General features: G+C 40.4%; 1 protein-coding gene across 1 annotated transcript in view; it reads right to left on the reverse strand.

The window, feature by feature from the left end:
- Positions 1–24264, reverse strand: part of MAP3K7CL (MAP3K7 C-terminal like) — a gene marked incomplete at both ends in the record, with an annotated part of 45126 nt that overhangs the window by 10149 nt on the left and 10713 nt on the right. Inside the window, 2 exons of the mRNA XM_080696349.1 lie at positions 4130–4245; positions 19469–19530. Of these exons, the coding sequence (XP_080552475.1) occupies positions 4130–4245; positions 19469–19530 (178 nt within the window). The remainder of the gene's footprint in view (positions 1–4129; positions 4246–19468; positions 19531–24264) is intronic.

Below are 24264 nucleotides of genomic sequence, written 5' to 3' on the forward strand. Positions count from 1 at the left end.
AACTGTGCTCAAATGACTCCAGTCATGAAAAACTCTCTTTTAAAATATCATCTTTTTTTGTTTCTAGTTTGTGCTAGCCAAGTACCAGAGACAACATAATCAGTCAGACTTTATGAAATTATGGGGAAGAAATTCTCTTCAGAACCACAGAAAGAAAGAAAGAAAGAAAGAAAGAAAGAAAGAAAGAAAGAAAGAAAGAAAGAAAGAAAGAAAGAAAGGAAGGAAGGAGAGAAAGAAAGAGGGAAGGAAGGAAGGAAGGAAGGAAGGAAGGAAGGAAGGAAGGAAGGAAGGAAAAGCTAATTACTTGGGTCAAATCCATCTGGCCCAATTTATCTTGCTTGCAAACAAAGACTGTTCAGGAGATTTGTTGCAAAATAAGTCTCTGCTTCAGTAAAGTGTTAGTGTAAACAATGACTGCTAATAACTCCTGGGTGAATCAAGTTCATTTCTTTATTAATACAACCATACTTCAGATTTAACAATTTATCTTCACAGCCCTTTCTTACTGACTCTGTATTTTAACTATAGACTATGTAAGCTACAAAAAATATGTGTGTTCACAGAATGATATTGCTATGACCTGTAACTGGCTCTTCAAAATCAGCCTCACTCATATTTGACCCTAAGCACAGGTCCATGAGGGCTGATGAGGACAGAAAGAGATGCTGAAGGGTGTCCATGTCTGCAGGAACACAGAAAGACAGGAAATAAACAGATAGCCACTGATAACACTAGCTTATAAAAAAAAATGCTAAAAGAATCATTCCAATGAATCTTTCTTTGCTATAGAAAAGGACCCATCGCTGTGCGGTGGTTGGGTTAAGGACAGGACCTGAAGGTTGACCCAAGAAAGGGCAGCGGCTGACCAAGCACATGGAAGAAAGGAACCAAGAACTTGGTACAAGCCTGGGTTAAGATGCAGGACACACCTCCTGCCCTGTCGAAAGTACATGACATGAGCCATGCAGTTGAAACCACAAGGAGATAGGAAATTCTACAGGGGTACATAGGCAGACTATGGGAAGTCTTGAAACCCAGACCAAGAACTGACCGTCCTTTCCTAGCAACAAGAAAAGAACTATACTATTGTACCAACCAAAGTTTATACTATCACATCAGCCAAAGTGTATACTATTACATCAACCAGTGTTTCAAGCAGTAAGTCCTGAACCCCAGTGGTAGAACTGGGAATGGGGAGAAAGACACTGGAGAAATTTCAGAAAGAAAAGTAATGATAAAAGAATTTGGCCTTTGCCCCACATCTAGACAACTATTTTCAGAAAGAGTTCAGGTAGGCTGCGGAAGGAATTAAGATGAGGTCTGCAGAAACAAACATGGACATATGAGTACCTACATAGTGGGCTGGCTATGGTTTTGTGCTTCTAGAAAGTTGTATTTACTAGTTTGCTAACCACCTTCTTTCTAGAAGTTGACTTTGCATTTTTAACTTTTAATATGGGAGTGATGACCACAAGTTATCATTTTTCTCAAAACAAGCAGCAAAGATATATTTCAAAGACCAGATATGAATCACTGTCATGTCATTATCCTATCAGTTTTTCAATGTAATATACAAAAATATAAACTTGTAGAACATATAATTTAGTGGGTAATTGTTGTGTTGCCAAAAAAATACCACACATGGGGTTAATTTAAGTAACAAAGCCCTCTGCTAGATTCAAATTGAAGAGCTTATAACCAAATACATAACTGCCTGGGTTTTTTTTTCTATTATACCACTGCAGTATATATACAAACACACACACATGTGCACACGTGCGCGCGCGCGCGCACACACACACACACACACACACACACACAAAGATACACATGTACAGGCTACAGATTATTTAAGTCTTCCTTTTACTGACATACTGGCCTTGCCATTAATAATCTTCAATTTCTTTATAAAACTTTATTTTTTTGGTACTAGAGATTGAACCCAGGGGCATTCTAGTTTTGAAACACCATCTCGTTTCTGAGTTGCTGAGGCTGGCCTCGAACCTGCCATCCTTCTGTCTCAGCCACCCAAGTACTGAGATTATAAGTGTGCACCACCACACCTAGTTTATGAAATTTATTTAGAAATAAATTTTATTTAGAAATAACACCGTGTAAAATGTAAAACTGTAAATGTGTGACTTGGATATTTCAAGTAACCTATCAAGACTCTCAGATCAAAAAGCCTCACATTTACAAAGGAAAATGTGTATGTCTGACTCTCTTTCTCTCCTCTCTATTCATCTTTCTTTCTTTCTTTCTTTCTTTCTTTCTTCCTTCCTTTCTTTCTCGCAGTACTGGGGATTGAACACATGCTAAGCAAGCTCTATCATGGAACTACGTCGCCAACCTCAAGCCCCTTCTTAAATTTTATTTTGAGACAAAATCTTGCTAAATTGTCTAGGCTAGCCTGGAACTCACAATCCTCCTGCCTCCATCTCCTAAATAGCTGGAATCATAGCCACCATATTTGGCACTAATATTTTTTTTAATTTTTTTCTTTTTTTCTTTGTGTGGTGTTGAGAATTGAACCCAGGGGCATTCTACCTTCGAGCTACATTCCCAGCTTGATTTTTTATTCTTTATTTTTTGAAACAGGGTCTCACTAAATTGCAGAGGGCCGCACTAAGTAGCTGAGGCTGGCCACAAACTCAGATCCTCCTGTCTCAGCTTCCCAAGTACTGGGGTTATTAGCGTGGGCCACCATTGTCCAGCCTGATTTCTTAATAACATCTTTTAACCCCTGATAACCAAAAAGACAGATATAATGTTGTGGTTGGAGCCTGGCAAAGTAAGGAAGCAAAAGAGGGCTAACTGAGGTCTTAATAGTAAGAGCACAAGTCTGCCCCCAAAATCAATACTGTCCAATACCATGTTATATTATTGATTAATATAATATATCACCATTCAGGGGACTCTCAAAAGAATTCTAAGGATTTCTTAAATTTCTCAAAACAAACTGCATTCTACTCTCTTATGTATGTATGTATGTGTCACTCCAGTAAGATAGATGAAGGGGAGAAGAATGAAGAATCACAATATAGGTGGTATACACCTGTAATATCAGTACTTGGGAAGCTGAGACAGGAAGACCACAGGTTCAAGACTCAAGACCAGTCCCAGCAAGTTAGTGAAGCTATCAGAAACTTAGCAAGAAACTGTTTCAAACCAAAAAGGGATGGGGGTATAGCTCAGAGTTAGAACACCCCTGGGTTCAATTCCTAGTACCACCCACCCACACACACACACAAGAATCACTATATGTCTGAGTTTCATTTCATACATTGAACAATAGTGGTTTTAAAGCCTTCAGGATTCAATAGTGGTCAATGCCTGACTGTGCCCACTTTTATGGATGAGGTACAAATACTAATCAGTGAACCTCTCTAATAGATATAAAAGCACAAACTGAAGTAGTATATTGAGAAGAAGTGGTGATAATGGACAGCCTTGTCTTGTTCCTGTTTTTAGGGGGGATACTCTCAGTTTTTCCCCATTTAATATGCTGGTGCTAAAAAGGCAAAGTATCTAAATCTGATACTTTGAAAGAATAAAAGAAATAAGGAGTCACTGGGGTTGAAATTGGCAAAATCGAATACAATTAAAAAGAGATTTTTGAAACAAAAAGTTATGAGTGAATGAAAATTAAAGTGCTCCCATTACTAAAACTGTATAATTCCCTTCTGTAGAACTGAAATGGTAATAAAAGCTATCAAGACAAAAGCTGACTTGGACTATGAAATAGTCAACTAATGCATTTGCATTATTCCAAAAAGCTACCCAAGTGGCTTCTTCATTTAATGTGGAAACTCTGCCATTTAAGCATTATTTAAAATTCACCTCAAGCTGAAGTGCTCTGAGAACTTGGCACATTCATCATGTGGCTCTGGGTGGTTTTTTTTTTTTTTTTTGGCAATTTAATTTCCTAAACTAAAATCTCTTATTAAAAAAAAAAAAAACTTTTGGGTAGAAGCACCCCTGCTTTTCCTTTTTGCTACTCCATAAACGTTAAGCACTTAATCTACAGCTGAGCCATTTGGATAATTCCCAAAATCTCTTCCCTTCCCTCAAGCCCCCCAGCCAGGTGGAAGGTGCCCAGAGATGAGTGTACTTAGGAGAAAGCACTTACTTCCTTTCCTCGAGCAAGGCGATCTCTTTTTTGACCTCATGGTACTCTTCTGCTATTTGGCAGTGCTGTTTGAACACCTGCATGGATTCCACGGAGTCATGACAAGGAGGCAGAGGCTTTGCAAACAGGAAGACAAAGCAATCAATCATTCCATTTTTTTGCAGCTGAATAAGTTATCAACCATTTTGCCCTGAGAGGTTTTTTTGGTGATGGTTTGTTTTTGGTTTTGTTTTTGCTTGAAAGCAACATTGTCAATCAACATTGGACAGAGTTCAACAGCTTGCATTTGACTGAAAAAGGAGAGGAAGACTAATCTTCCCTGCTTTTATCTCCTGGTGACTTCATGAGCAGCTTAGGCCTGAGCCAGTGCCCTGAAACCCATTACATGTCAGTTACCTGCCACACGTTGGAGGGAAAATAACTCCTAATGATTCCAGTTCTCCCCAGAAATCTCGAACTGCTTTAAGAAAGGGCAGTGATGGGGAAATACTTCAGTCGTCTGTTTCAATTACCCCTTACTGTCTGTTCCAGAAGCCTCAGGCACAATCTCACCCTGTGGAGTAGAGTAAGCTTACAAGAAAGGCTTCCTTCTGAGAAGAGTATCCAACCTGAAGAAATGATGGTGGCCCAGAAACAATGCTTACAGAAATGAACAGCCCTCTGTGAAAGATCGGGCCTCAAATGAAACCCTGCTGGTAATACTTGATGCCCAAGAGAGATTTGTATTTTCCTTTTCTCCCATCGATGATGGACAAACCAGCACAGCAAACCTTTTCTGAACATTCCATGGCAATATTTCCAGAAATTACTCTTAAAGAACTCGTTTTCTCTGAAATTATCATTCTAGTTTCTACATTAGCAGCATGTGCTTAAGACTACTTTTAGAAATACTAGTTAATCGTCTTTACAGAGTTTTTAATTACCTCTTTTAATTCTTTATAAAATATGTAAAATGTGAGAAATGTGGGTTCATTGTCAAATAAGAGTCTTTAGTCTAATTTGCTCTTCAAAATAGTTTGAGTAAACTGTGTGCCTAAATCCTATTCACACAAATTTTATGTTGGTAAAGTGAAAACTAATGAAATTCGTGTGTGTGTGTGTGTGTGTGTGTGTGTGACAGAGACAGACAAAGAGAGACAGAGAGAGACAGAGAGACAAAGAGAGAAGAAGAAGAAGAAGAAGAAGAAGAAGAAGAAGAAGGAGAAGGAGAAGGAGAAGGAGAAGGAGAAGGAGAAGGAGAAGGAGAAGGAGAAGGAGAAGGAGAAGGAGAAGGAGAAGGAGGAGAAGGAGAAGGAGAGGAAGAAGGAGGAGGAGGAGGAAGAGGAAGAGAAGGAGGAGGAAGAGGAAGAAGAGGAAGAGGAAGAGGAATTAGAAGGAGAAGGAGAAGGAGAGAGGAGACTTTAGATTTAATCTAAGGGATTCTATTTCCAAGCTACCCCACACCCTATTTTAATTTTTATCTCGAAATAAGGTCTCACTAAGATGTTGAGGGTCTTGCTAGGTTGCTGGGGCTGGCCAAGTACCTGCAATCCTCTTATGTCATCCTCCAAAGTACTGGGATTATAGGCAAGCACCACCATACCCAGCTTGAGAACTAATAAATATCTTACTATTTGCTCCTGTCATATTTTCCAAGGACACAGATTTCATTGGGTGTCATATTTACTGACCCTACAGAGAATGTAATAGAAATACAATCAAGTTTACTGTCTGATTGATGGTAAGATGACCCTCTTATTTAATGTGAGCCCTTTAGTAAAGATATTCTGAAGGAAACATATATATATATATATATAAAATCATACTGAGACCCCATTTATATGCACAATGAACATGTTAACCAAAACTAAAAATCTTTAAAGATCAAATACATCTGAATGGATTAGGATCAAATTTACCTTCACATGAAATGTGTGTCTGACCTCATAAATATAAAACTGAAGAACAACCATATTCTGGAACATCTTTCCCGACAGCCCTGTGAACATGTCCAGAGTGGAAGCTCTGCCTCTGGGAATCATCACCCCTTTCCATACAGAAAGAACTTGAAAAGCAGAGCACAGTAGAAATGCAATTTAAGTCACTCCGGGAGATGAAGCGGATGCCAGAGGAATTCAGAACCCCTGGCTCCTCCTGTCTGTGTCCCAGAAATTGCCACCCACTCGCCAGGGTTCACCTGCTGCACTGGCAAATTACCAGGTATAACAGTCAAGGGAATGACAGCAATGTACCCCGGCTCCCTAGCCAAGCTGTGAAGTCATCTGTGCCCTGTTAAAGGATTTGCTGCTGGCAGACAGAACACCACACATCCTATCCTGTTCTCATGAACGCCACGTAAGGCCACAATCAGCTCAAACAAGAATTCAGGACACCGCTTGCCCCCTGCAGTTCTCCAAACCACAAATGCAGCATGTAACACCTAGGTAACAGCCAAAGGATTCTAGAACTCTGTGTAAAGGATTTGCATGCCTAAGAGGATATAGATGAGAGTAGCCATGAGAAGTCCTTTGCTGTTCTAATTAAAAAGGAAAATAGAAAAGCACATAATATAGTTTCCTTAAGATGATTTTCTTGCTTGCCTCTTTGCTTCTTCTTAAGTAGAAAGCTTTTTCATGTGTACATTTTTGTTGTTATTTTTGGGGAGAGTGGTACTGGGTAATTAACCCAGGGCATTCTACCTCTGAGCTACACTCCTAGCCTTTTTTTTTTGGGGGGGGGGGTACTGGGGTTCCTGGAAGCCCTTTTACCTCTGGGCTACACTCCTAGACCTATTTTATATTTTTATTTGGAAACAGGGTCTCTTAAGCCAGCACAGCTGGCTTCGAACCTATGCGATCCTCCTGTCTCCACTTCCCAAGCGCGGGGATTACAAGCGTGCACCACCACGCCCGGCCTAGCCCTTTTTTATAATTCTTTGAGACAGGTTCTTGATAAGTTGCTGAGGCTAGCCTTGAATCGGCAGCACTCCTGTCTCATCCTCCCTAATACTGAGATTATAAGGGTGTGCCACCATGCCCAGCTTCATTTGTTCGTCTTTTATTAGAACCTCTTATGGTAGGAAATTTGAAGATATTAATATATATAAGTAGTGTGATCATGCTACTAAGGAAACATGAAAACAGTAAGCATTTCAGGATATTTTCAGTATCCTCATATGCTCTTAACAGAATGATCATGGAACCTATGCATAATAATTTTTTCAAAATTTCTTATAATAAAGTTAGATTTTTTTTATTTCTTTTTTTTCTTTTTTTTTTTTTTGTGGGTCTGGGGATGGAACCCAGGGGCATTTGACCTCTGAGCTACACCTCCTGCCCTATTTTTTATTCTTTATTTTGAAACCGGGTCTCACTGAGTTGCAGAGGGCCACTAAGTAGCTGAGGCTGTCCGCAAACCGTGATCCTCCAAGTCTCAGCCTCCCAAATGCTGGGATTCTAAGCATGCGCCACCACGCCCGGCTAAAGTGAGATTTAAAAAGGACAAGCCAAAAATTCTTACTGTGCAATATTTCAGGGGGTAAAAAGATGCCAGGCGTCATTTCAGCCTCGAGCTTCTACAAACTCCATTTTAACCCAAACCTAACATAACTCAGCACCACTTCAGGTCTACCAATTTGCTTGAAAACATGAAACAGAAATAAAGAAGCCAGGCCGGGTGTAACATGCCTGTAATTTCAGTACTCGGGAGGCTGAGACAGGAGGATTGCAGATTTGAGGCCAGTCCCAGAAACTTAGCAAGATTCTGTTTCAAAAAAAAAAAAAAAAACATAGCCAATCACAGAAAGTGAAGAGCCATATGTTTTCTGTCATATGTGGAGGTAGGGAGTAATCATATATAGAAAGACTTTAGATAAGGGAGGAGAAACCACAGAGGAGCGAAGTACAGGGTCTATAGGAAGGGGAACTTAATATAGGAAACACTTCCATTGACATTGTATACATATGTGAAAATACCAGTGCCAATCTCAAAATCATGTATGGGGAAGGGGAGAATGGGGGGCAGTGGGGGAGCTCACTCAGTGCTCTGTGCATGTATGTCACTATGGCTCTGAAATACATTATTGTGTGAGACTAAAATGCACCAATAAAATTACATTAATAAAATAAAATTAATAATAATAAAAAGGGCTGAGGGTATAGTTCAGAGATAGGATACCTCTGGGTTCAATTCCAAGTAGATAGATTAGATAGATAGATAGATAGATAGATATGATAGATTTTTAAAGTGAGAATTTTTTATTTAATTTTTTTCTTTATTGAACATAAGTGGTATACATTTAAATTATACTTGGTGCCCTCTCCCCCCCACCCCTGTTTTCCTCCCCCCCCCTCCCACCAATGATTATCCAGGGTAACCATGCCATATTCATAATTTTACACATATTCAGATGTAGACCCTCATTAATCAAGTTCAGTCTTCCTCCTCCCCTATCTTTCCATTCAAGCTTTGCTGGTATTTCCCCTCCATTACCTGGAGTACCACTGGTATCCTCTACGTTCCCTAGTTTGGGCATATTAGAGGGAACATATGTACCTTCTCCTTCTGTGTTTGGCTAATCTCACTTAACATAATGCTCTCCAGGACTTTCCATCTTCTTGCAAATGATTTGATTTTGTTCTTTTTTATGGCTGAATCTCAGAATTCCATTGTGTGTGGAAAGATACCCAGGAGTGGTAGAGCTGGATCATATGGTGGATCTATTCCCAGCTTTCTTAGGAATCTCCACACAGATCTCCATAGTGGTTGAACTAGTTTGCATTCCCACCAACAGTGTAAAAGAGTTCCTCTTTCCCCACATCCTCGCCAGCATTTGTTGTTGTTTGATTTCTTTATGCTTGCCACTCTGACTGGGGTTAGATGGAATCTCAGTGTAGTTTTGATTTGCATCTCCCTGATGGCCAGTGATGAAGAACATCTTTTCATGTATCTATTGGCCCTTTGTATATCTACTTTTGTGAAGTGTCTATTTAGTTCATTTGCCCATTTCTTGATTGGGTTGTTTGTTTTGCTAGTGTAGAGTCTTTTGAGCTCTTTGTATACTCTGGATATTAGCCCCCTATCAGAGTGGTGGCTGATAAAGATCTTTTCCCATTCTGTAGGCTTCCTCTTTAGGTTATTGATAGTTTCCTTTGATGAGAAAAAACTTTTTAGTTTTCATGCTATCCCACTTGTTAATTCTTGCTTTAATTTCCTGAGCTTTGGAGGTTTTGTTGAGAAAGTTACTGCCTGTGCCAATATGTTGTAGTGTTGAACCTATGCTCTCCTCTACTAACTTCACAGTCTCAGGTCTAATGTCTAAGTCTTTGATCCATCTTGAGTTGATTCCTGTGTATGGTGAGATATAGGGGTTTAAATTTAATTCCAAGTAGATAGATTAGATAGATTGATAGATAGATAGATAGATAGATAGATAGATAGATAGAGATAGATAGATGATAGATTTTTTAAAGTGAGAAAATTTTTAAAGTGAGAAAATAGATATTACAGAAGCCACCATAACAGTATAAAATTATCTCACTACTTGTCAGAGACTGGAGGGAGGAGAACAAGAAGTTGTACAACAGTGCAAAAACACAACACTACTTTATACTTAGAAATTACTAAGATGATTAGCTTTATGTTATGCACTTAGAAATTACTAAGATGGTCAGCTTTATGTTATAGAGTTTTTCCACAATAAAAAAAAGTTAATGCTAAAAAATAAGAGATGATATCATTGGCTATTTCTGCCACCCCTAGCCCCTCTTTGAACCATTACTGCCAGGGCTCCCTATCTGAAGCTCACTCCATTTATTTCCAGCCTTTCTCTCTTTCCCAAATTTCTCTCCAGGGAACTTCACATTCCTCGCCCTTTTATAATCCCTAGCCATTCGCTGGTAACCACGAATGTAAATCAAAGTCTCCTCTGGTCAGCAGGGTCTACTGTCCTTAGAAGGCGAGTGACACCAATAGACATTCATCTCAGCCCATCAAAGAATTCGTTAAAACACAAAGGGCTCCCATCTCAGCGGGGATTGTGATACATAAAAGTATGGAGATGTTCAGGTTTCATACAGAACATAAAGAGCAAAATATAGAATAATGACAAGCCTTATGCGGCTTGACAGAACACTCTCGCTGTTGTGATTTGATGTGTGTATTTGTGTAGCATCATGCCATCCTGGCTGCAGTCGTTCTCTCTTCTCCGAACCCTTCAAACTAAGAGACGATGTGTGACCAACAGTGTTCACTGAACAAAAGTTCCTGCCTAAGGAAACAGATGCCTAAAATCCATGCACAAGAATCAGGTTTCCAGATTAAAAATGGAGCTACCAGTAGGCTTAAGGGGTGTGGCAGAAGAGGGGCACTCGTGAATGAATCTGCTGTGTATAGGTTTGTGTTATATTAAAAGCTAAAATAACAGCAGCAACAACAACAACAACAACAACAACAACAATAATAATAATAATAATATAATTTAAAAGAATGCCCTAATTGGGTAGAAAAATATATTGTTTTATTTTGTCTTATTTTAATAAAAGTAACGCTGATTCAATTCTTATTTCTTGGTTTTGACTGTTTCTATGTGAGATACTGTAGTTTTTTCATTTGTTTGTTTGTATTTTGTTTCTTGGAGGGGTTTTTTTGGTACTGGGGATGGACCCCAGGGGCATTCTATCTCTGAGCTATACCTCCAGCCCTATTTTTTTTATTCTTTATTTTGTTGGTTTTTGTTTTTACGGTACTGGGGATGGAATCCAGGGGCATTGTTCCTCCAAGCTACACACCCAGCCCTATTTTTTAGTCTTTTTATTTGTGAAACAGGGTCTCACTGAGTTGCGAAGGGCCTCACTAAGTAGCTGAGGCTGTTGGAGAACCCCGATCCTCCTGTCTCAGCCTCCCAAATGCTGGGATTACAAGTGTGTGTACCACCACGCCCCGATTGTCATAATTGTTTTAACCACTCTGGCTGTGGGTGAGCAAACAGTACACTTTTCACATTGATCATTTCTTTTCCCATCAGAAAGAGAAAATGCCCTTGTTATTTTCCCCTTAATTATGCTACAGTTCCGCACCTTGGGTACATTGATTCTCCAATCTTGCTTAACGATTGAAATATTGCATCTCAACGAAAAAGAATCCAAACCATCGATTTCCAAGACACAGATTGAGGCTTGGATGAGCTCAGCGGCCTGGAGGGCCACTTCCTCTTCGTCTTCATCTCCGCCTCCTCCCCACCGCAGCAGCCTGAACAAGGAGACCTTACAGGCTTTAAATTACAGGGCAGGTCAAGGAGCTGCTACTATCTCTGGTATCCAGCCCAATCACCAGGACCAATTTAACAAGATGAAGTAAGAGAGAAACCGCAGGGTCCTGTTCCAAGAATGCCGGCTTGAGCCACATCAACTGTCTCAGCCATCGGCTCACAGCGAGCACCTCCCGAGGTGGGTGGATTCCGCCCTCTGGGAAGGGCCCCCATGGGAAAGGACTGGGCCAAACCCAGCTCCTCCAGGGGCAAAGCCGGCTTAAGCGTTTCCGTTTGCTGCTCGGCTTCTCCAATTACTCCTGGCCCCACCCACTTCAAGATGTAAGAATTTAATTTTCCTATCCCAGCTTCCCACACAGAAGATATATTTAGGAAGCTAAACGTTCGACAGTGGCTGATGTCTTTGTACGTATTCCTTGATTCTCAGGGTTACCTATTTCTAGAGGACAAGAGGGAGTGGGGGTGTCTGGTTTAAATTTATGCTGCATTTTAATGTCTCAAGATTAGCAAGAGTAGTTTGTTAAAGCTACGGGGGAAAACGGTATTGGGGCTAATGCTGATCATTAGATATCTGTTAACTTAGAATTTTAAAATAATGGAGGGGAAATACCAGCAAAGTTTGAATGGAAAGATAGGAGAGGAGGAAGGCTGATCTTGATTAATGAGGGTCTATATCTGAACATGTATAAAATTATGAATAAGACATGGTTAACCTGGACAACTATTGGTGGGAGGGTGGAAGGGAAAACGGGGGCGGGGGGGAGAGGGCACCAAATATAGTTTAAATGTATACTACTTATGTTGAATAAAAAAATTGTTAAAAAAATAAAAGTAAAAAAAAAATAATTTTAAACATTGTTCCCATATCTTAAAAACTGACATTTCTAGAGTATCAAAATTACAGTCCAAGTAAGTACTACTTTCACATCCACCAACTTATACATTATTTTACATTACGGTAAAGTAGACGTAAGGCCTTTCTGTTGATATAAGCAATATAAGAAAGCAAGAGAACTCAAGAAAGTCTCCAAGCATTTCCAGTAAGGCATACCCTAATGATCACTAACTAGGCTTTTCAATAAATAAGTAAATAAATAAATAAATAAATAAGCAAATATACTATTGTAAAGCTCCAAAGTATCTATATATGTTTTCTGTGTGGTCACAATAGTCAAAGAACAGCTCTAAGATATGTCTCAACAAATGCATGAAAGAGAACTTTTTTCTTTTTGTGGTACTGGGGAGATGGAACCCAGGGGCATTGTACCTCTGAGCTACACCCCCAGCCCTATTTTTTATTCTTTCTTTGTAACTAGGGTCTCACTGCGTAGCAAAGGGCCTCACTAAGTAGCTGAGGCTGTCCGCGAACCGCGATCCTCCAGTCTCAGCCTCCCACACGCTGGAATGACAAGCGTGCACCACCACCCCCGGCTGGCATGTTTCCAAGTTAGTTACTTTCAGCACTTCTTATGTGTGCTTCTAATTGCATTTCCAGATGGATGTTAAAGGCCACTGCAGCTGAATCCTAGAATACTGAGACCTCATCATTTTGCACCATTTTTGCTTCCCAGATAATCAAGTGATATGTTGATGCAAGACCTAAAAGAAGTTTCTGGAGAGGCTGCTCGGATAACAAGATATTATGGTACGCAAGAGAAGCTATGAAATTATTTATTTGTGGCGGTGACATCAGTTTCTGGACTTATCAGACTCTGTGAAAAGGCAAGTTCAGTGTGTACCACAGAGACACCTGTCACTGTCATCTGTGACCAGATGAGAGGACTTTAAAGGGTTTGAAGCTATTGCTCAATTTAGCTTAAAAAAAAATCATAATTGTTTTCCAAATACTGGGCATGGTGGGGCATACTTGTGATCCCAGTATTTGGGAAGCTGAGACAGGAGGATCTCAGGTTTGAAGCCAGCCTCGACAACTTAGCAAGATCCTTCACAACTAAGTAAGACCCTGCTTCCAAATAAGAAATAAAATCAGGCTGAGAGTTTAGCTCAGAGATAGAATGTCTCTGGATTCAATCCCCAGTGCAAAGAAGAAGAAGGAGGAGAAGGAGAAGAAGAAAGGAGGGGGAGGAGGAAGAGGAGGAGGAGGAGAAGGAAGAGGAGGAGGAGGAGAAGGAAGAGGAGAAGGAGGAGATGGAAGAGGAGGAGGAGAAGAAAGAGGAGGAGGTGAGGAAGAAGAAGAACCTCTAATCATCAGAACCTCTATCCCTAACTCAAAAATCCAAAGGGATGCCTCTTTTCTTTCACTTGACACATACAGAGGTAAATGACTTGTTCTTAAATATTCCATTTAATCTAGTTTCACTAACAAAAAAAATTCCCATTAATTGAGCAATTATTTTGCCAATCATTATGCTAGTTCTACTCGTTAACATATTTGATTCCTACAACAATATAAGATATATTTATTTCCACTTTGCAGGTGAGAAAGGGGGGGTTAGGAAGAATAAATAACATGCCCCAAATCACAAAAACTATTTTGGAGCTGAGACCCAAATCTAGGTCAATCTATGCCAATGCCCAGGCTTCAGTCATTGTAATCCCCTTTGGGATATTTATTACAGATTATTTGATTCCATGTCCTCTCCTTGATTATAAAATCATATTGCTCATTTCAATACAATTAAGACATTATAGCATGGCTTTGGGTCATACAAAAGTCAAGCCATGGTTTCCAAACTCTAACAATATGATCAAGCTATAAGACAATATTAGTCATGATCTAAACCCTGAAACCACTAAAATATTTCACCATCTTTCAAAATAGAGAAGTCAGGTCATTCCTCTTTTTTGATAGAAGGAAACCGAAGATCGGGAGAAAGGTAATCATTTTTCATTCATTCTTGAAGACATAGAACTGGCCCTTCTTTCTTCTGATTATATAATCTTAATTAGCTGTACTCAAATACCACTCCTGATATGCATGGGGAATTTAGAAACCTAGTCTAAGAAAGGGGGTTGCAAAAAATAGAATTAACCTTCACCTACCCTTGGTCAGAAGCCAAAGACCCTCGAATGAATCTTATACAAAGATGTTCATTTTAACACCTACCTTACCCTGAGGTCTCTTGCCAACATTTTGCAATAATAGAGACATCAAGAGAAATGTTTGTCACTACTATTCTTGCACAAGGCTTTTTTTGGCTTCTGTGAAAATAGAAGCATCATGAATTACATGCTCGAACATGTCCACATTCTTGGCAAAACAACAGAAAAATCTTGGGGGTCAGATTGGTGATAGAGTATCTACCACCTAGATGTTTTATAGCTACACTTTATAAATGACCAAGGAATGTGCAATGGACATCAGAACGTCAGAACAAATTTTACAAGGCTGCTCTAGGACAACATCATGGCAACCTTGCAAACCAGAAACAAAATGTCTCCACCTATCAAAGTCATTTTTGCAAAAAAGTTTTAAGGGAAAGCAGAAACTAGGAAAAAAAGTAAGACCAAAATTTGACCTCAAGTTTCTCATCTGCAAAGTGGAGACATAAGAGTTTATTTATATATTTATTGCAAGGCTCAAATGAGATCATATGTAGGGAACTCAATATACATTGGTGGGATTTAAGTCTGAATATTTTCAAAAAGTAGGGCTGACAATAATTGCCTAGCTTCTTTTTTCTTTTACTATTTTTTTTTTTTTTTTTGTGGTACTGGGGAAGAAACCCAGGTGGGTTCTACCTCTGAGCTACAGCCCTATTTTTTTATTCTTTATTTTGAACCAGGGTCTCAGTGAGTTGCAAGGGGCCTCACTAAGTAGCTGAGGCTGTCTGTGAACTGCGATCCTCCTGTCTCAGCCTCCCAGTACTGGGATTACAAGCCCGGCTGGCTACATCATTTTATTTTTCAGTAGGCAAATTTTAATATCATTTTTAGGCAATTTTTTTCCAAGAGAGGTACTCAAGAAGAAGTTCATCTTCAAACTAATAGTGACAACCACAAGGTACTTCATACGCCTTTGTAACCAAACCTTCATTCTTACCTAGTGGATTATGATAGTAAAAAATTCCAAGAGCCATTAGTATATGGTGAAAGCACATGAAACTCACCATAAAGATGGCCTGTTCAGTGTAATGGTTCACACTCTTTGTACAGCAAGTATTTTCATTGCTTTCAAGACTTTCTGCTATAGAATGGCTTAAGTACATGTGCTTGGGCTAAGCAAAGAAACAAGAATCTTCTTTTAGGTCTTGTTTTCTGTGTTAGATTTCCTGTCTCTTAGTCTTTGCTGTCTTGGTTTTTATTTTGTTTTTGTTGTTGTTTTGGTTTGGCTTTGTCACTACTGCTCTGGAGTGTAAATGAAGGTTATAGGCAACAAATCTAAACAGAGGCAACCTTAACCAAATATCATCACAACTGGTAAATGTGTGTGACGAATTCAATCATATTCTTCACCCAATAAACATGTGTTTGCTTTTTTTTTTTTTTTACAGTACTTGGGATATAACCCAGGGGCATTCTACCTCTGAGTTATACCCCCAGCCTTATTTTTTGTTATTTATTTTGATACAAGGTCTCACTGAGTTGCAAAGGGCCTCACTAATTAGCTGAGGCTGTCCTCGAATTATGATCCTCGTATCTCAGCCTCCCAAATGCTGGGATTTTAAACACGCACTACCACGCCCAGCTGCAGTTGGTTTTTTTTTTATTGGTGCATTATAAACACACATAATACTGGGATTTGTTGTTACATGTTTGTATAGGCACACAACATAATTAGGTCAATTTTTTCCCAATACATTCCCTCTTCTCTTCCCCTGGTTCCCTTCTTCTACTCTGCTGGTCTCTCTTTATTTTCAAAACATACTCTTACTTAAATATGTTTAACTGTAATGCCAGTAATGTTCTCTCTGTTAAGGAAGAAATAAAGCAATACCGTATTTGGAGGTGGGAGGGGAGATTCAAAATCCCAGAACAAGAGCCATTCTCTAACTGCCTGCCTCATTAAAGATCATGAAGATGAAATAGTCTCACTGGAGTAAAACAATTAAAAAGACTTAATTTCTAATATATGTCAAATAGAATTAAAGCCATAAAACTCAAACAGACCTAGTGATGCTTCCACAGAAAAGTATCTGGATAACCGTCAGGGGTGCTGCGAATCCTGTGGAGAGCGAGCCACAAACCAGGGAAAACCATTTGAGTTCTCGATGGAGAGAAATAAAGATTTTTTTTCCAATACACAAAAGTAGAATTCATGAGCCATAATTCGATGGGAGAACAAGAAGCTGATTATGCTTTCTGTTTTATTTTCAAAACATATTTACCCCTTATTTTTATCCAATTTCCATGGCAATAAAATAGATTGGAGGTAACATAATAAAGGGGGAAAATTGGTGACGAGGGGGAAGTGTAGTTATTATTTTCCAATCCCAACTGCACTACCAGCAGCAGCTTGTAGACAGCCCCCCTGTGAGGACAGAACATGGTATTCAGTGTGAAGTGGCAGGAAGGAAAGGCAGAGGGAGCTGAGGAGTTCTCCTCCATGCTGAAAAGGAGAGGAAAGGGAGAGTGTGGTCAGATGTCAAAGACCATGCATGAGGGACAGGGGAGGAGGGAGATAAGATGACTGGGAGCTGAAGAGGAAATTTTAGGAGATGACGGAGCCGTGTGTTGACAGCTGCACGGTTGTCACTATAACTCTCCCACCTCCTCTGCAACCTTCAGTAATACTGACATGACTGACTGTGCTCTGCGGAGCGGGCTTGCCCAGGGCTGCTGCAGAGGTGGGGACGTGAGGTCCTCCAAGGGTCTGGGGAACACCTGAGTTACCCTGGGTTGGTTTTTAGAGGCCAACCGGCAATGGGAACAACCTGACCTAGTTTCTGCCATGCTTTTAACTCAGTGCACCTGGCACTGAAATAAGAACCAAGGTAAACAGAAAGGAATACCTTCAGACACCAAGGGCTCATTCTTGGTTCTTCCCACCTCTGTTGATGTCTGTTCTGAGACCAGGGTTCCCAAACTCAAATGATTTTAGGATGACACCAGGTACATCCACAACGGGGAAGGACCACTGGGTAAAAGATACAGTCTGAGCATGCCTAACCTGAAAAGCCAAGACCAAAACTTTTTGAGTGCTGATGTGACGTCACAGGTGGAAAACTTCACCCTTGGCCTCTGATGGGTTGTAGTCAAAATGTAGGTGCACTAAAAGTATTGTACAAAATTACCTTCAACCTGGGTGTGTAAGGTGCATGTGAGATATGATCGATTTTGTGTTTTAGAAACCCCAAGGTATCTCATTATATGGAAGGTAAATATTCCAAAATCCAAAACACTTTTAGTTCCAAGCATTTTGGATAAGAGACACGGAACCTGTAATATTGAATGTCAAGGCCTTTTGGTAGGTGGAGATCACAGACCCTTCCCTTAAGTCTTTCGAAATCAGTCTCTATGGGGAAGAAAATGATGACCAAGCAGAACATCTTTGTACAAGATTCAGGACCTCTATGTGACTGTCTAAATGTGATTACATAGTTAAGTACTCAAGTGAATGGCTGGCCAAAGGCCAGTTACAAGCACTTTAGGCAGAACCTCATTCAAAAAACCATGTTTGCCTGGAATCACCATATATCATCTAAAGGAAATTAAAAAGTCATAAATTGCTGGGCGTGGTGGCGCACGCTTGTAATCCCTACTCTTGAGAGGCAGAGATGGGAGGATCGCGCTGGTTCGGAGCCAGCCTCGCTGGCTTAAGAGACCCTGTTTCCAAATAAAAAGTATAAAAAAAATAGGTCTGGGAGTATAGCCCAGAGGTAGAAGGGCTTCCAGGAACCCCAGTACCAAAAAAAAAAAAAAATCCATAAATTATCTCTTTAAGAAAACATTCTGGGCCAGGCATGGTGGCACACACTTGCAATCACAGCATTGGAAGGCTGAAAAAGGAGGATCTGGGTTCAGAGCCAGTCTCAGCTACTTAGTGAGGCCCTTTACAATTCAGTGAGACCCTGTTTCAAAATAAAGAATTAAAAAATAGGGCTGGGGGTGTACCTCAGAAGTAGAATGCCCTTGGGTTCCATCCCCAGTACCGCCCCCCAAAAAGACTAAAAAAAATATTTTGGTGTGTTCAGGTAGGATACTTTTGATAGACCATCTGAAAACTATGCACACATAAAATTTTGACATGGGTCAAACCAACAATTTTCTGAAGGTTTAATTCATAGTAATTATATTCCATTAAAAGTTGTCAAAGAAGTGGGGCATGGTGGCACACTCCTATAATCCCAGTACCTGGGATGCTAAAATAGGATTACAAATTCAAGGCCAGCCTCAGCAACTTGGAAAGACCGAGTTTCAAAATAAAAAAATAGAAGGGGCTGGGGTATAGCCTGGAGGTAGAATACCCTTAGGATAAATCCCTAAAACCACACACACACACACACACACACACACACACACACACACACAAGGTTGTGTCAGAGAACTAGGGAAGCAGAAGGTGGTAGAGAAGAAAGCCCTGCATGTCAGGCACACATGTAATGCCAGTACTTGGGAGACTGAGACAAGAGGATCACAGGTTCAAGGCAACCCTCAGCAATATAATGAGACTATCAGCAACCTACCAAGACCCTGTTTCAAAATAAAATAAAATAAAATAAAATAAAATAAAATAAAATAGCTGGAGGTATAGCTCAGAGGTAGAATGTCCCTGGGTTAAATCTTCCATACCAATAAGAAAGAAAAATAGGGAGGGAAGGAGAGAGAAAGGGAGATTATTCTAAAGTATTATAAAACAAATTTCCTCTACATAGTTTATCACTAAAGCAGTAACTCAAAATAACCAAAATTCCCATGGCCAGAGATATCCATAGCAAAGGAGATCAAGCCCTTTTTTTCAGGCTCTAGAACCCCTTAAAAATGGAAGCTAGTTTATACTCTAAGTGTTTGGAGTTTCAGTGCCATAGTCACATAACCCATGAGGGTACTCTGTGAGGGCCTGATCCTGACCTTGGAACCCTGGAAATGCAAATATTAATGACTGTGTGAAGCCCATCTCTTGCAGGCCACTCCCATCCCTCTCTCGTGTGACACTAAGAAGAAAAGCAAAAAGACTTTAGAAAAATCCTTACCTGTAGCTGCTGCTCTAATTCTGGAAAGACCAAAGGAATGGCGTCTTCAGTAGGTGTGTCATCTAAAACATGAAAATAAAACGATTCTTCACTAGGGAGCCCTTTAACTCATGAGGGTCACCTCGCCAGGACCAGCCCTGCACCCACAGAGTTAAAGCAGCTGTATATTCTCCTTCCCTTAGAGCCATCATCTCAGTTGGGGACAGACAGAATGTATAAGACAATTTTGTTCATTCATTTTCTGTGTGCACAGAAGCAAGAAGGGATTAATTGGCCTGACCAAATTTTAACATTATATATATATATATATATATATATGATATATATAGCTTTATATGTATATATAATATATATATATATATCCATTCTCGTCTGAGAATGTATCTATGTATATACATATTAGAATTATCAAATGGCCAGTTGGTAGCTCTCCAATAAGAATGGCTTCTTGTCTTTCAATACTCTCCCATTAGCCAAAACCAAAAAATATGATATGCAGAAAAGTGCTTTAACAAGGTGCTAATGAGGTGGCCGCAACACTCTCCATGGGGCCAAAGAAGAATAAATACCCTAGGATAAATCCCTAGGAACACACACACACACACACACACACACACACACACACACACACACACACTATGTCAGAGAACTAGGGAAGGAGAATGTGGTAGAGACTAGAGAAAGGGAAAGCCCTGCAAAGCCTTTTTTATTTTTTTCTTGCCCTCCAAAGAAGTGGAAGCGTTGGTGAAAACAAGCAGCATTAGATGTGTTCCAAGTGACTGAGCCCCCGTGTCACAGCCTTGATGGCTTTGTTCTCTGTTCTCACCACAAACCATGGCTGAAAAGCAGACAGTTCGCCAGGAACTCATTCTGGGTCTCAGTGAGTAACAGGCAGCCACCCGAACAGAGCCGTCTTCCCAAGGCTCCAGGTGGCCTTCTCTACCTGAGGCAGAATCCAGGGCCCTTTTTCAAGGGAGCCTGAGCCTGCATGGTGGTAGCAGCTCTGGCCTCAGCTGTGTAAATGCCCCCCTCAGCAAGCATGGAAGTGGACCAATTGGTAATAGACTCTCACTGCATCAAAAGAAGCCATCTCAGCCAGGCGTGAAGGCACACATCTGGAATCCCAGTACTTGGGAGGCCGAGACAGGAGGATTGCAGGTTCCAGGACAACCTCAGCTGAGAAAACCTGGCAGAAATATGGCCTAAAATATCCAAGTCACCCCCCCCCATATATCTTTAAGGAAAGACTGCTGCCCCAGCCTTGGTGCTAGAGAACAGCCCCTGGGTGAGCAGCGCCTCCAGCTCTCCAGGCGGACTCTGACTCCCAGGGGCCATCTTCCACCCATGTCCAATCTCTGCCCCAATACACCACTACGGAAAATTCAATAAGACACACAGTCAAAGAGTCATTTAAAAAACAAAGCACTTGGAATTATCATAAAGCAAGGAACGAATTTTTATAGTCCTACTAATATAACCAAATGTATTAATAAAAACTGATTGATATTCTTTGATGCTAGAGAAAGTGATACAGGCCATTTACAATGAAGGAATGAGAACGACTGCACCAAGAGGACTGGTTCTAGGAACCCCCAAGACACCAAAATCCAAGGATGCTCAAGTCCCTTATATAAAATGGAACAGAATTGGCAAATAACTTAAGCATATCCTCCTGTACACTTTAAATCATCTTTAGGTGACTTCAATACCTAATTCAAAGAATCCTCTGCACATAGTCCTCAGACTCCCTTGTTTAAGGTAATAATGACAAGAAATAAGTGTGTGCACATTGAATATAGGCACAACTGTTTTCAGAGGCTTTTGATCCTCCGTTGGTTGAACCCACAGATGTGGAACTCAAAAATCCAGGGAGCCAACTGTATCCTATTCCAGCTCCCTGATAGCATGGTCTAAAATAAAATGCAGTACACAAAGCACTCCAGGTTTCTAACAAAATATGTCTCTTTGAAGGCATGGAAAATAATCACCAGAAAGGTATTTTAAACAGGGATGGTATTAACTGCTGCCAGATACCTCTGGGGTCTTGTCTTTTAATGGCATTTGGTAAAGAGAGTATTATAATAACATCCTCCACTTAAAAGTGGCTGAGAACCTTGGCAGTGCACCACCAAATTCAAATCCATTTTGTACCTGGACCTGTGCTCACAAGATTGCTAACACTATTTAACTTTAGTTTCATCGAAGATCCAATCCCCAGACCTTTTGAAGGCTATCTTGCTCACACTAAAGGTAACAAATTCAAGCCAGTGGTCATGGCTTTTTAAATTCTCTCCATCACTTGTTTAAAAAAAATCTGGATAAAAGGCAGAAATATCCCCTTGCTAATACTGACCCATTATAGAGATAGCCTGCATTAATAAATGGATACTTTGTAAAACTGGTTTTGCTGTTAAGTGCATTTGATTTGCTGCAGTACAACTTCAAAAACCTAGACATCATGGCTATTCTAGCTTACTGGATCTAATGCCAGAACAATTTGGCACGGGTAAATGGGAATATACTCTACTTTGGCATCCCAAGCCTAATAATCAGACAAGCAGGCACTTGTTGGAAGAAGAAAGCCACGTCTGTAAAGTTCATCTACAGACAGGGCATGCTAGAATTCTAGAAGATAGTCAGGAATGGAACCCAATGCTTCCTGAGACTTAATCCATCTTTCCTTCTGTGAAGTCACGCTCCTTCCTGCTTAATCATAAAAGGGGGGAGGCTATCCATTTGCTTCGCTCTAGTAATGTAAATAGCAAATAGCTGGTAGGATCCAGAATTACTGAGGCTCAATATGCAACCTGTCGTTTTTGATGTACTATAATACACATCACAGTGAGATTCAGAGTAGTAGAAACACACATGCGCACGGCATCCCCGTGTACTCCCTCTGGGTCCTAGTCACACCATGGCACAGTCCATTGCAAGTGAACATCACTATAATTTTTGCAGATAAATGAAGATTTGAGATTCAAGTTCTCTAGCTGAAATGAAAGTCCTGTTGAAAGATGTGAAAAGAAACCTCTACTGGATAATCTAGAGATAAGCAAAATGAAAGGATTTGGTGAAAGAATGGATCCAGTCAGATTAACCCAAGCAGGAAATGGCAGCGGAAACAAAAAAACCAAAGACAGATGTCAGACTCCCCGGTCTGAACGCCAGCCTCGCATTTCACTGCCCGATGCCATCTGGTTTCTCTGGCATCGCTCCCTGCCAGAAATTTCCGGGCTTGTGAAGCCGCTTATAAAACTGCCCCAAGTTGATGTGTGGGGTGTTTACTTTTAAACAGTGGCTGCCTTCTTTGACTGGTTTTAAAAATAGGCAAATAGTCTAAAAGCAGAATGATGAATCACAGGATTGGGCCAGAAGGAAAGGACGAAAATGACTCAGGCAGACGAGTAGGACAGCTGTTCCACAAACATTTGGCCAAATCGTTGTAAAACATCTCGACAGTGATACTGGATCGCAGTTCCTGAGAGCAGTCAAGTTTGTTTTGACAAGCCCAGGAGCATGAAGGAGACTGTACAGTAGCTATACCGAGAGACCCTCCTGGCATATGTAGCTTTAAAAAAAATGGAGACAGTTGCTAGATATGTCTATAATGGGACAACATCACAGTGCAAGTATATCTTTTATTAAAATTTATCTACCAAATCCTTAAAATGTGACCATTATGTGCAAAGCGGGGACCGAGACTCTATGTTAAATTAATGAATTACCTTATATTTTTAATGCCTTAAGGAAGTAATTTGACGGTCATTTTCCAAAATTTGAAAATGGCACCCTTGGCCTAATGAGGGCCAGGCAAAAATATATCTGAAGGAATTTCTTCAAAGAGGAAATATAGAGGAAATATCTAAAGAGGAATTTGTTTCTTAATAAGCTGACAGTCACTGCCCCTTTGGCACTCAGAGTATGACTAAGCCAATGGTCCTTAAGATAGAACTTTCTTGTTGGTATCCCGGCCATTATGAAATGCCATAGTACATTTTAGGACGGGCTCATCTCAGCCTCTGCAGAGCAGCTGCTGGGCTGATTTCGTGACCCTTCTGTCTTCGGATTCCCTTAAAGTGCCTTCTCTGTGTTTCTCCATGAAATGGGTAAATGGGATGCCCTGGTCCGTTAATCCAAATCTTCACTGGTATTTAGCAATGAGCTCTGCAATCTGAGTTTAGAGGATGCTGAGGCCGAAAGGAAAATAAACATTTGTGTGGCCCAGTCCTCTCCAAGGAGAGCTAAGGACAAGGTCTCAAGAAGGACAGAAGCCACCCAAGACTTGGCGATTGGTGGCCACGTGAGACAGAGGGACTCTCCCAGCCCAGGACTCTTCCTACCATACCCCTCTGCTCTTCTTCGTCTCTAGCCCCCTGGCTTCCCAGACTTGAATTACTAGTACGAGTACAAGTTTCCCAAAGTACTGGGAATTATGGTTAGAGTACCTAACTTTTTATTTAGCTAGTGGAGATGATTCAAAAATAATCACTGTGTATTATTAGTATCTCTTTATGACAGAAACTTTTTTTTTGCAGTACTGGGGATGGAACCCAGGGGCATTCTACCTCTGAGCTACACCCCAGCCCTATTTCTTATTCTTCATTTTCAAACTGGGTCTGACTGAGTTGCAAAGGGCCTCACTAAGCAGCTGAGGCTGGCCGCAAACCCAGATCCTCCTGTCTCAGCCTCCCGAATGCTGAGATTACAAGAGTGTGCCAATCCACCTGTCTCAGAAACATTTTAGCACCAAAATCATAAGAATATCAATGGAGTGCTCATTATACTGAGTTAATTTA

Source organism: Muscardinus avellanarius (genome assembly GCF_963383645.1).
Source record: "Muscardinus avellanarius genome assembly, chromosome: 5".
Classification (NCBI taxonomy): Eukaryota; Metazoa; Chordata; class Mammalia; order Rodentia; family Gliridae; genus Muscardinus; species Muscardinus avellanarius.